This window comes from Carcharhinus amblyrhynchos, chromosome 19 (assembly GCF_965287045.1).
Source record: "Carcharhinus amblyrhynchos chromosome 19, sCarAmb.v2.hapA, whole genome shotgun sequence".
Taxonomy (NCBI): Eukaryota; Metazoa; Chordata; class Chondrichthyes; order Carcharhiniformes; family Carcharhinidae; genus Carcharhinus; species Carcharhinus amblyrhynchos.
The window spans coordinates 16328350-16340897 of record NC_137342.1 but is presented as its reverse complement, the minus strand read 5'-3'; the positions used below and the strand labels follow the sequence as shown (position 1 = coordinate 16340897).

At 41.9% G+C, this 12548-nt stretch overlaps 1 protein-coding gene across 1 annotated transcript in view; it reads right to left on the bottom strand.

The window, feature by feature from the left end:
• Positions 1 to 12548, bottom strand: part of LOC145355597 (uncharacterized) — a 138691-nt gene that overhangs the window by 87365 nt on the left and 38778 nt on the right. Inside the window, exons 25-31 of the mRNA XM_080207848.1 lie at positions 11378 to 11617; positions 11139 to 11295; positions 8423 to 8548; positions 7004 to 7145; positions 4680 to 4711; positions 2793 to 2897; positions 169 to 220 (exon numbers count right to left, since the gene is read on the bottom strand). Coding sequence (XP_080063974.1) covers positions 169 to 220; positions 2793 to 2897; positions 4680 to 4711; positions 7004 to 7145; positions 8423 to 8548; positions 11139 to 11295; positions 11378 to 11617 — 854 coding nt within the window. The remainder of the gene's footprint in view (positions 1 to 168; positions 221 to 2792; positions 2898 to 4679; positions 4712 to 7003; positions 7146 to 8422; positions 8549 to 11138; positions 11296 to 11377; positions 11618 to 12548) is intronic.

Here is a 12548-nt window from a genome sequence, read left to right as displayed (position 1 = left end):
GCATGACAAATTTTGTTCAACTATGTGTCAATTAAACATGGTCCTCTAGCTAAAAAGGATGCACAAGCTGGAAGAACAAGAGAAAGGACTTTCACCGAATTGGAACTGAAATTGTAATAAATCTATTTGTATTGAAAGCTTTGAAATGGATATTGAGAGGACCAGCACTCACCAGTTGTGGAGCCAGTGGTTGTTGATGACACTGTTGTGCTCGTCAACTCTGAAAAATATTCAAGACCTTCAAGGTTAGAAGTTTCTAACTCGTTTCATAAATAACATAGATTTTGTAATATAGATTTTGTTACATTAATACATGAAAATCATCAAGTGTAAATTTGCAAGGTATTACTCAGAAAATAGGATAAAAGTATTGCAGAAAAACAATATCGAATTGAAGCTGCAGGAGAGGTTCAATGAATCTTCCATGTTCATTAAAAGACGACTTCACTCACCAGTTGCAGTACTGGTAGTAGATGCAGATGTTGTGGTCATCTCTGTTGTAGGAGTTGTTCCTTCAGAAAAACAACAAAAGGATTTACAACCATCACATTCAGTTTTCAATTGGGATGGTGTTCAGATCATTTCAATAGAGTCCTTTCAAGCTGCATTCTTCAAATCACAGCATGTCAATGGATAATTTTGGTTCTTTTTAGTCAAATATTGTAAAATCTCTCTTTTTAATTTTATCATTGTTGATAGAAGGCTCAAAGGTGTCTTCCAGTTACTATAAATTACTTGACAAATTTTGTTAATGCTGAAACCCCATTTGAATCTTCATTTTCATTTTATACCAGCACCCTGTATTTCTCTCAGATTTATTATTTGCCTATTATTTATTTATTGTCACAAGTAGGCTTACATTAACACTGCAATTAAGTTACTGTGAATAATCCCCTAGTTGCCACAGTCCACCCGCTGCCTGTTCAGATACACTAAGCGAGAATTTAGCATGGCCAGTGCACCTAACCAGCACGTCTTTTGGACTGTGGGAGGGAACTGGAGCACCTGGAGGAAATCCATACAGACACAGGGAGAACGTGCAGACGCCACACAGACAGTGCCCAAGCCGGGAACTGAACGCGAGGATCTGCCACTGTGAGGCAGCCGTGCTAACGATTGTGCCGCCGTGACTTTGAATGCACTCATTATTTTTTCTGGAATCTGGCAATTCAGAGGATATTAACATGTCATTGTCTTCTGCAATTCACAAACTACCTCTGAACAACAGAGGAATTAATTCAGGAATTTTCACAGGAGGTAGTCAATTCACAGCAAAATTTCATTTGGCTCAATAATTCAAATTTTTGGTTTGGAAATTTATATTTTCAAAGATTTGTTTTATGCAGCAATTTGTAAATTTGTTAACGGCAGAAATGCAAACAGTTTTGCAGCGTGCAGTAACAGAATGGGGAGGACTCCATTAGGTTTATCTTTAGGCCTGGCTTTTATCATTCATGTGACCTGCCAGCATAATATCCGCCTCTTCCCTCAGTAAGAAGAGGAAAAGCAGCTCATTCTTATGAATGGCAATAATATGGCCCAAATTTAACTTCAGCAGCTACCTTTGGATAGAGGACAAGGGAGGTTAGTAGGAGGCCAGCAATAATACTGAATGCTGTTGAGTGGCTTCTTATAGTTGTTTAGCTATAAGGGCAAACTGGATCATTCTGGATTCACAAAGTGCGGAAGATGTTAGGCCATTTTTCAGCAGTCTTTGTGATTACTGTCAGACCCAGGGGAACTAAGTTAGTTGTTATCCAAAGTCATGTTAGGGGGTCCTACAATGGGCGCAGGCCTAAATTTAGACAATCAATTCTGCTTGCCATTGGTTTTAGGTGAACTTTGGGTGACCAAATGACGTTTCATTCAAATTTTTGTGGCGTGCACTTCAATAACCAGTTGAGCAGGGAAAAAGTGCAAGTCAGTTTTCAAACCTGTCTTTACTCTTTCAGACTGAAAAGTGGTGCATTGATGTACAGTTTCATTTTTAGTCTTTCAATATTTTCTCCTACTATATTGAAAACATTAGTTACAGCTAAATTCATAAAGGCTGGGGTATATAATGCTGTTCACAACCACCAGAGGTCTCAAAGCATGTAACAGTTTCTGAAGTGTGGTCACTGTCATACTGTCATTTGCACAAAGGAAGCTCTCAAACAGCAATGTGATCAAACTATGTTGACTGAGGGATTTATATTGGCTAGCACACCAGGAGTAACTTCTCAAACCTTCTTCTAAATTGCACTTTATGATCTCTTACTCCCAGCTCAGAAAGCAGAACGGTGTCATCCAGACGTCAGCACCTCCAACAATGCAGCTTTCCCTCTGTGCATGATTAGAGTGTCATCCTGGAATTTTGTACTGGATTCAAAGATCCTCAGGTGGGTCTTTAACCCACTGGTGGAGATTTTTCAGCCTTTTCTGCCAGTGGGATCTTCTGGGCCTTCAACAGCGATTCCCCCCAATCCGCCATGGGCTTACCAGTGGCAGAGGATACAAACAGGGAAACCTGTTGACAGCGGCAGGACCAGAACATCCCACAAAACAACACCTCAAAACACACCATGTGGGCTGTTAAATCTTGCCCACTGTCTTAAGTGACTCCGGGGTGAGAGCGCTACCAACTGAGCAAACGGGTGACATAGAAGTTCACTACCTCATAATACCTATAAATCACTGCAAATTTGGATGATGGCTGATTTGATATCTGTCTCTTAAAAATAAGACAGTGTACAGCGACAACTAAATTGTATTGCTTTCTTTGTTAAAGTATCAGACTAAAATCTCTTTACCTGTGCTTGTTATTGTTGAAATAGTAGTTGTCAATGACGTAAGTGGAGTTGAAGTGGAGGACGCTGTTGTGGTCACAGTTGTACTCACAGTTGTAGTTGTAATTGCTGTTGTAGATATTAGAAAAGCATTGAAAGATAACTCAGACAGGTATTAAGCAACACACATATGTTCAATTCAGGAGCTAAAGCTAGGAGAGTTTACTAAGTTAGCAGATCTTGTGCAGCATTGATGGGCCGAATGGGCTCTTATGCACAATAGGAATTTTACATACGTACGTATCTGTGTATTGGCTGGGATTCTCCGGTTGGTCATGCCCTGCCACTGCTGTCAGGGAGGATGGAGAATCTGGTGTTCTGGTGTGAACAGCGACTGAATTCAGCCCATTGACTTCAGTGTGCCCAGTTAAGAGCATGGGTAGAGTAGGAGTAATGTTCTAGTACTAACGGATGAGCGTGCATTTGTATGGCTGGATACAATCCTGAAGATTGATCACACACTAATCTCCCTCCATCTACCCCACTTTCATGCTCCCTGCTTACTGTGCCCATTCACATGGAGCAAGGCTTCCACACCAGCTGAACAGTGAACAGAATGTGCATTAGATGCTTTTGATTGTCACTCAACAATCTTTTCTTTTGCTCCCGTTTTCACAACTAATAAGCAAAAGCATTGATTAAAAAAGTGAATTTTTGAATGTGCTGCATTATCCTGGGTTGCTCCCAGCAGTACCCTGTGGATAAATCTTCAACTCCTGCAGAATCTGAGGCAACGTGGAGGTTTACACTCACTATTGAGAAATAAACACTCAGATCCGATGCTAAATGAATGACGGAACCAATGAGACAGCTCCAGAATAAACTACTGAATGCCACAGCAGAAACTATTTGTTATTTTTGAAGAGTGCAGTCCTCATACAAGAGCAGCTTGTTTCAAAGCAATGGTGGAGTGGTAACTGTTCAGCAGCAATACTAATGGACAGTTAAGAGTTTATACCATCTTATGCATCAACAATTGATGACAACCCACTGGTGATAAAGGTCATCTGCCAGAGCTCCAATAGAAGAGCTGCGGAAATCCCAGCAATGTAGTGCAAATGCATCCGGTGTCATTTTTCCAGCTTTCCCATTGATTCTTCCTCAAACTTCTGGGTGATCTCCACAGTATGGGTGAATTTGAGCCAAAGGCAGGCTAGGGGTTTAAAGACTAATAGGATTAGAGACAGCTTTGAGAAATCTCAGGAGTTTGATTCAGTAAGAAATCACTAAGCCGGATGCTCACTTATCTCTGATCCAATCAGTACGGTGTCAAACCAGTGGTATAGTGGTATTGTCGCCAGGGGCTCAGACTAATACTCTGCATTTGAAATCCACCATAGCAGAATTCAATAAAAATTCAAAATTAGTCCAAATGATGATGACCATGAACCTATTGTTGTAAAAACTCATCTGGTTCACTAATGCCCTTGAGGAGAGGAAATCTGCCATCCTTACCTGATCTGGCCTACATGTGATTCTAGACCCACAGCAATCTCTTAAATGCCCTCTGAAATGGCCTAGCAATCCATTCAGGGCAAATCAGGAAGGGCAGCAAATGCTGGCCTTGTCAGCTATGCCCACGTCCCAGGAATGAATAAATACCAGCTGGCATTACAGCTATTCAATTGTGCAACTAAACTTCCTCAAAAGGGCTTGCAGTAAACTTAGCTGATACCCTGTGCTTAAAGAGCTGAATTTGTGCATTGCTTTAGAAACATTAAGACCACGAGTGTGGGTAATAGTAACATTAGCACCACTAACAGGAGAAGCATTTTCTTGCAGCAAAGCACAAAGTAACCATTGCACATACATTAAGCTTTCAACAGGAGACTGAGAAGAAAGGTTACTTACGGTTACACTGCGTGATTCCATTGGTGCATATACTATAAATAAAAACAGACAAGGTATTTTAACAGGAAACAAATAGAAGATACAATGCAACTCTGCATCCACACCAATATGATTGACTCTTAAAAATGTCCCCTCAGAGGACAGGCAAGAAATGCTGCCCACATCCCATAAAAAAAAATTATAAAAACGTGCTTTATAGAATGACGGATGACAAACGTCTGCTCTCTGCAATGCAGGGGAGAAGGCAACGAGTAAGAGTCATTGACTGATAGACTTTCAGATGATATGGTCACAGAAGCTGAACAGAGGTAGGGAGCAAGTAGACTGCAGCTGGAGGAACAAACAAATACATAGGTTGCAGAATCACAGAAGATGGGAGGGAAGACCTTGGTAGAATTTTAATGTAGGAGTCAGAATATTAATGTCACTCTTCTGGGCAATGACAGGGACAAAGAATAATGATTTCATTGGGAGACTATCCTAAGATGTATTTTTTGTCTTTATCTTTTTAGTAAGCAATTGCCATCAATTTGAAATGAATTAGGAACAAAGAAAATGACAGCATAAGACAGGCCCTTAGGCCCTCCGAGCCTGCACCGATCATACAGCCCAACTGAACTAAAACCCCCTGTCCTTTCTGGGACCATATCCCTCTATTCCCATCCTATTCATATATTTGCCCAGACACCCCTTAAAAGTCACTCTTGTATCTGCTTCCACTACCTCCCCTGGCAATGAGTTCCAGGCACCCAACACCCTTTAAAAACAAACTTGCCTCATACATCTCCTTTAAAACTTGCCCCTCACACCTTAAACTTATACACCTTAGTAATTGACTCTTCACCCTGGGGAAAAAGCTTCTGACTATCCATTCTGTCCGTTCCCCTCGTAATCTTGTAGACTTCTATCAGGTCGTGCCTCAACCTCTGTCAATCCAGTGAAAACAAACCAAGGGGGCAATTCTCCCAAAAGTTCTGAATTGGCAAGAAAACTGGTCTAGATCATGACTTTTTTTTTCAGTGCAGCTTCAGACCTGAATCTCCCCACTCTGTGCAATGCAGAGATCCCAGTCATGAATCCCATTAAAAAACGCAGGGAGGTGCACCCTATTCACACCAGAATCTGACAGTTCTGGAAGACAGCGCATATGCTGTGGTCCTGATTTGTCAGTCTCTCCATTTGCTGACCAGCTCAATCACTGGCCAGCCTCTCCCTCCCCCCCAATGGCCTGATTGCGGCCCCCATGACAATTCTCGGACCAGCCCTGATGACCCCCCCCCCGCTGCATTCTGGAGCACCCCGATATCCAACCCCCCCACACCCAGTGATCCCCTCACTTCAGCAGACCCCCCCTCCATAGCAGACCACCACACCCCAACCAGCCCACCCGATCCCCATGCTGAGTGGCAATGGGACCCCCCCCCCTCACCGATTGCCCCTAAGCCCCACGCCTTGGCACTGCCCAAAGATGTCCAGTGGGCACAGCGACTTTGCCTCTTGGGCAGTGTGAGAGGGCACAGACTGGCACTGCCAGGGTGCTTGACTCCCTGGGGCCCCCCCCCCCCGATTGCCGCCCTTCACTCCAGCAGGGTCTCCTGCTGGTTTCCCAAATGTGAGGAGCTACTCTAAACCCTGCCAGAGTGACGTACTCCTGGCAGGGTGAGAGATACTATTGAATTCGGCATGTTCCGTGCCAGGCCCAATAATCACATATAAAATAGATTTAACATACATTTTAAGATTTAAATCACTTACCTCTCTTCCCGCTGGTTTCCAGCGGAGTCCCAACTGCACCTATCCCCTGGCTATATCCCCTGAAATGGCTGACAAGCGATTCTATGGACCGGACCCACCAGAAAATTTGCGGGTCACAATGAGAGAATTGCCACAACAACACCCCCCCGCCCCGCCAACTTTCTCCAATCTCTCCTCGTGGCTAATGCCCTCCATACCAGGGAACATCCTGGTGAACCTTTTCTGTACCCTCTCCAATGCCTCCACATCCTCCTGAAGGCTTTGGAGAGGGTATAAAATTAAATTGCTTTTATTTTATAAAGCGTGTTGCAGTATTACATATTCTTATACAATTGATCTAAATCTTAATTAAGTCAGCCACAAACATGTTTGAATTTGAGCTGGTTTGGTTGTGGTTGTCCCAGAAATGGAGTGAAGACCTATTTGTTAGGGATGCTTCTTGACAACATTGATAAGTGAATGATTTAATCAAAAAAAGATTCAAAGCTCAAATGTGTTCCAAATAAACCTTTTCCTTTCAGCACAAGAATGGTGTTAAAAGTAGTAAAATGCATTAATATGGAATTTACCATTTTTCACAGGAATTCCATGTTACTTCACCAGGCTGCAATATTCTTCCATCATAATAACAAGTGCACTGAGGTAATGAAACACACTTCATTGTATTTTCATCCAGATATGGGGCATTTTCTGGACATTTGGCATAGCAACCTAAAACAGTGAAAAATAAACTGTGAATGCTGGACATTTTATGTAAAAAAAACTTGAGCATAAAATGTACAGCACACCAATCAGCACCAAGATATTTCTGAGTTTTATATTCAAATCCACAAAGATCTCTTTTTTCACAACACACTCATCTTCACCCGAATGACAAATTGTTACGGTGCAGAAGGAAGCCTACACAGCTCTTCGAAAGGACAGCTCCTTAGTGCCATTCTCCCACCTTCTCCCTGTAACCCTGCACGTTTCCTTTTGGGTAATAGTCAAATTCCCCACTGAATGCTTTGTTTGAATCTGCCTTCATCTTGGTCACAAGCTGTGCATTCCAGACCCTAACCACTCACTGCGTGAGAAGGTTTTTTTTTCCACTTCTATCACACTTGCTTCATTTGCTGATTACTCTGAATCTGTTCTTTTGTTCTGGGTCCCTTCAAGAATGGGAAACAGTTACTCCTCATCTACTCTGCCTAGACTTTTAAGATGTGCCAATCAAATTTCCTCTCAACCTTCTGTTCTTCAAGGAGAACATTCCTAACTTCTGCATTCTACCTTCATACCTGGGACTATTTCTAGTAACCTATTCTGCACCCTCTCCAAAGCATTCACATATTTAATGTGAATGCATTGGAGAGGGTCCAGCACCCAGAACTGAGTGCATAATTCTAGCTGAGGCCAAACTATACAAGTGCAACATAACTCGTCACTTGTACTTTGTGCCCTTATTAATAAAGCCCAGATACTGTTTGCTTTATGAACAACTTCACTTAATCCTTCCTACGACCTTGAACAACATATGATCAGGTCCCTCACCTCCTGTAGAATTGTACCTGTTATTTTATATTATCTTCCCATGTTCTCCCTACCAAAATCTTAGAGAGATTTCCAGGATACATCGGTGTACAAATCAAGAAATTGCTGGGCCTGGGGTTATGATTTCTCCATCTGTGCATGATGCAAGAAGACAAAAAGCAGAAAACCACTCTTCTTTTGGATCACTGACCTTTGGAAACTCTGATTCTTTATGAACCTTCTTCAGAAGGTACAGACTTATAGAATCATAGAAACCCTGCAGTGCAGAAAGAGGCCATCTGGCCCATTGAATCTGCACTGATCACAATCCCACCCAGGCCCTACCCCCACATCCCTGCGCATTTACACACTAATCCCTCTAACCTACAAATCTCGGTCAGATCGGTATTAAAAGATCTTTCAAAAATTTTGGAACACATCTTAACATATATAAGTGAATATAACCTAAACACAACCTTCGAGATCAGAAGAGAACTTTTTTCCAATTGAATGGTCCGAACAGGTTTTTGTTGTTAGTGTTCCACATGGGTGGTAATGCCAGCTGCATTCGCCAGGTGTGTTATAATAGTCACAATACACAGCTGCAATGTGAAGTAGAAACAATTACATTTTGGTCATTTAGTCAGTTTGTACACTAAACAGTTTGAATCATCCATGCCAAATACATACAGGCCTGAATTTTCCCCAGGGCCGGCAAAGATCTTCAGCTTGATCAATATGAGCCTTGAGTTCAGAAGTCCTGACTGCAAATCGGGCAAGCTCTACCACTTCGCTGGAGAGGAGTGGGGGCTTGATTCACCAAGGTGACTTCATGTAAAGCTGTGCAGCTGCCTTCAAACAGACCCAATTTTTGACAGTGGGATGTCCAAAACAAAAACATGAGTTTTGGATGTCACACATTTCAGGAGATAGAGTAACCTTACCAATGGTCAATCGAGGAGTGGCAGTTGGTACACAGAGATATGGAATATTTGTGAAAAGTTCTATGGGCACCTTGGGGAGTGGTATGCCACTTGGTAGAAGTGAGATGCCTTTTGGAGGAGGTTAAGTGCCCCCTGGGAAAGGTCCAGTGGAAAAGAGAGTGTGCACAAAAAGCGGATAAATTTATTGGACTCTTAAGCAGTCAAAATCCCATTGAAATTTTAGCTAGGATTTTCCAGCCCTGGCATGCTGTGATCTGACATAGGACATGTGACGGATCAAAAGTCCATTGACTTACGGTAGAGGAATAAGATCCCAGTGGTGGACAGGACCAGAAAATCCTTGAAGTCTCCTGATCTTTACAGCAAAAGAACCATTTAAAATTCTGTTCTTGCTATTTCACTTGGTTTATTCACCAAGGATCCTTAGGCAGCATCTTGAAAACCCATGACCACTATCATATACAAAGACAAGAACAGTAGATACTGGGGAGAACCACCACCTGGAGTTCCCCCCCAGGGCACTCACCATCCTAACTTGGAAATATATTGTTATCAATATATTTCATTGTCATTGGATCAAAAACATGGAACTCCCTAACAGCACTGTGGGTGTACCTACACCTCAGACTGCAGCAGTTCAGGAAGACTGGTCAGCACTGTCTTCTCAATAGAAACTAAGGATGTGCAACAAATACTGGTCTAGCCAGTGACACCCACATCCCATAAATTAATTTTAAAAATTAAGTCCAAGGATTATCATTGTAAGATTTGTGCTGCATATCTGATTTCACAACCTGTCATTTTCATGGTGAAATGCTTGTCGATTCAGTTTGGTTGACAGATCCAAGTTGTTGTAAAGTATTTGATGTGGATCTATGCATACAGTTGCTTGTTTTATAGGGGATTATTTACTTGAACAAAATTATTTTTTAGACGAATATAGGTAACTGAAGGAAGTTAAATACAGTAAATGAATTTTATCAAAGAGTGATTTTTTTTATATAGTGAAATTATCATTGGACACTTTGAACTTTATTTTATTTAAGCATTTGTTTTGAGATATCTACGATGGATACTGTGCGAGTTGGTATGGAGAGTGTAAGGGCAAATGATGTCGTTGGCGGTATATTTATATATGATATGCCACTAGTAACTTAAACATGCTGACCATTGACCTGGACTACTGGACTTATGCTTGAGGACAGTTTGAGTCTCATTAGTGATTCCTCTATTTTTTTTTAAAGAAATAGATGGAGTGCTTTAAGGTAATCAAGTATGCAAAGGTGAAAGAGCATGAGGATCAACCGACAAAGCATACTCACGTAATGTATGAAAGCAATCCCAATAATAATTTTGATGGAGTGTCCAATGTTATAGAACACTGGAAGTACTGGGGAGGAGTGGTGGTGATGAATGGTGACAGTGTTGTCCCTGATTCTTTAAACATGCAAAGACATTAAGCCAAGCAAATATTTCAGATTTTGCATAAAGCACCAGGATGGAAAGGCATTAGTTGGTGAAAAGTTTTTAATAACTGTATTGTCTTTGGTGAATCAATAAACTTTAAAGTTTATTTATTGATGTCACAAGTAGGCTTACATTAGTGTGAAAATCCCTAGTTACCACACTCCAGTGCCTGTTCAGGTACACTGAAAAGAAATACAGCATGGCCTATGAGACTAATCAGCACGTTTTTTGGACTGTGGAAGGAAACAGCAGCACCCAAGGATACCTACACAGATACGGAGAGAACATTCAGACTCCACACAGACAGTGGCCCAAGCCTGGAATCAAACCCAGGGCCCTAGCACTGTGAGGCAGCAGTGCTAACCACTCTGCCAGGTCTATAACAGAAATGCGTAGGAATGCTGAACCTCTTTGGGTTGGCTAGGTGGAATCAGTGTCTAGAGGTGACAGAAGTGCTAGTCAACTTGAGATTGAGAGCAACTGCTAGCATAGGTTCCAAATCAATTGTCCTATAATCACCCACCCAATAGGCTCAAACGGAAGATAGAGGCAATTTCATGATGGAAAAGAAGTGAATTTGAAAGGGAAAGCATGGTCACAATCGAAGTATTATACAAAATGGCACTGGTTACAGGCATCAGCAGAAAGCACCTAATTTAAACACAGTGCATGTTGGCTTTGCTACAGGTTGTGTTGCAAATCTACAAGTTGACAAATCTGAGCTCGATAAATGCTTACACTTTAATACTTCAGAAGAAGGAAAACAGAAATGTAGACTTACGACACAGGTCGGGGGTCCTCCATTTAATACAAACATCAGCTCTGTTACAAGCTTCTGCATACACTGCCACAGCCGTACAAAAACCCAAATATTTCCCTTCCAAGTCACAGGCACATGCTTCTGCGACACAAGCATCATAGTATGGGTTTGGATCAACCTGGCAAAGTGCAACAATCTCAGAAATGGCACAGATGCTTTATAAGAGCTAAAGATTTCTTCAAAATTGTTCACCACCTTACCTTTTTATGGCAAGCTTGAAAGACTGCACCTTTAATAATGTGGCACCTCTTCTGAGCCCATGTCAAACAATATGGATTTCTCTCACAAGGGAATGTTTCATTTACTGCATTAGAGCATGAGTCTGTAGTTTTCCAACTGTTCCCAAACTCCAGGGAGTTGGTCACCAGATAGTTCCCCTTTGTTATCAAATCGTCTTCAATGTTATCATTGAAATTTCCGCAAAGACCACAAACTTTATCCTTAAGAGTGTATAAAAAGAATCAAACCAATTGTTACTATTATACAAGCACAATACATGTTCAATGATTCTTTCTAAGTTGACCCAAGGTCAAACATAAGCCCCAGAATGGATCAACAGTGGAATTCCTTCCAAAATCTGGTGGGATTCCCGATGAATGGTGACAAATTCCATGGGGACTCCAGCTGCATCCAGACCTGAACTTTGTTCACAGCCTTGCTTTGGAAACAGAGGCCCTGTCTGCACCAAAAAAAAAATGCCATCTCCATAGAGCGAATGGAGCATCATAAAGATTTTACATGAGTGACCATACTTTAAAGAGATCTTCTCTGGCTGCAGAGCACCTTGGAGTGGCCTGAGATTGAGACAGGTGCTACTGAAACGCAATCCTGTGATTCCTTTCTTCACAAGTGACAACACATGGAATCAACTTTCTGAAGAATTGGTGGCAGTGCAAGTGAGCAAGGAACAACTGGATATATAAAAGAGGGACTTTGAGATGGTTCTAGATGGGTGAGTTAATAGAACATGAGAACATAAAAAATAGGAGCAGGAGTAGGCCATCTAGCCCTTCGAGCCTGCCCCGCCATTCAATAAGATCATGGCTGATCTGAAGTGGATCACTTCCACTTTCCCGCCCTCTCCCCATAACCCTTAATTCCCTTGCCTACCAAAAACCTATCTACCCATGTCTTAAATATATCTAGCAAGGTAGCCTCCACTACTTCAACGGGCAGAGAATTCCAGAGAATCACCACCCTTTGAGTGAAGAAGTTCCTCCTCAACTCCATTCTAAACTGGCTCCCCCCCCCACCCCTTATCTTGAGACTGTGCCCTCTAGTTCTGCTGTCCTTTGAGCAGGAAGAATCTCTCTACCTCTACCCTATCCATCCCCTTCATTATCTTATACATCTCCAAGATTCCCCCCTCAT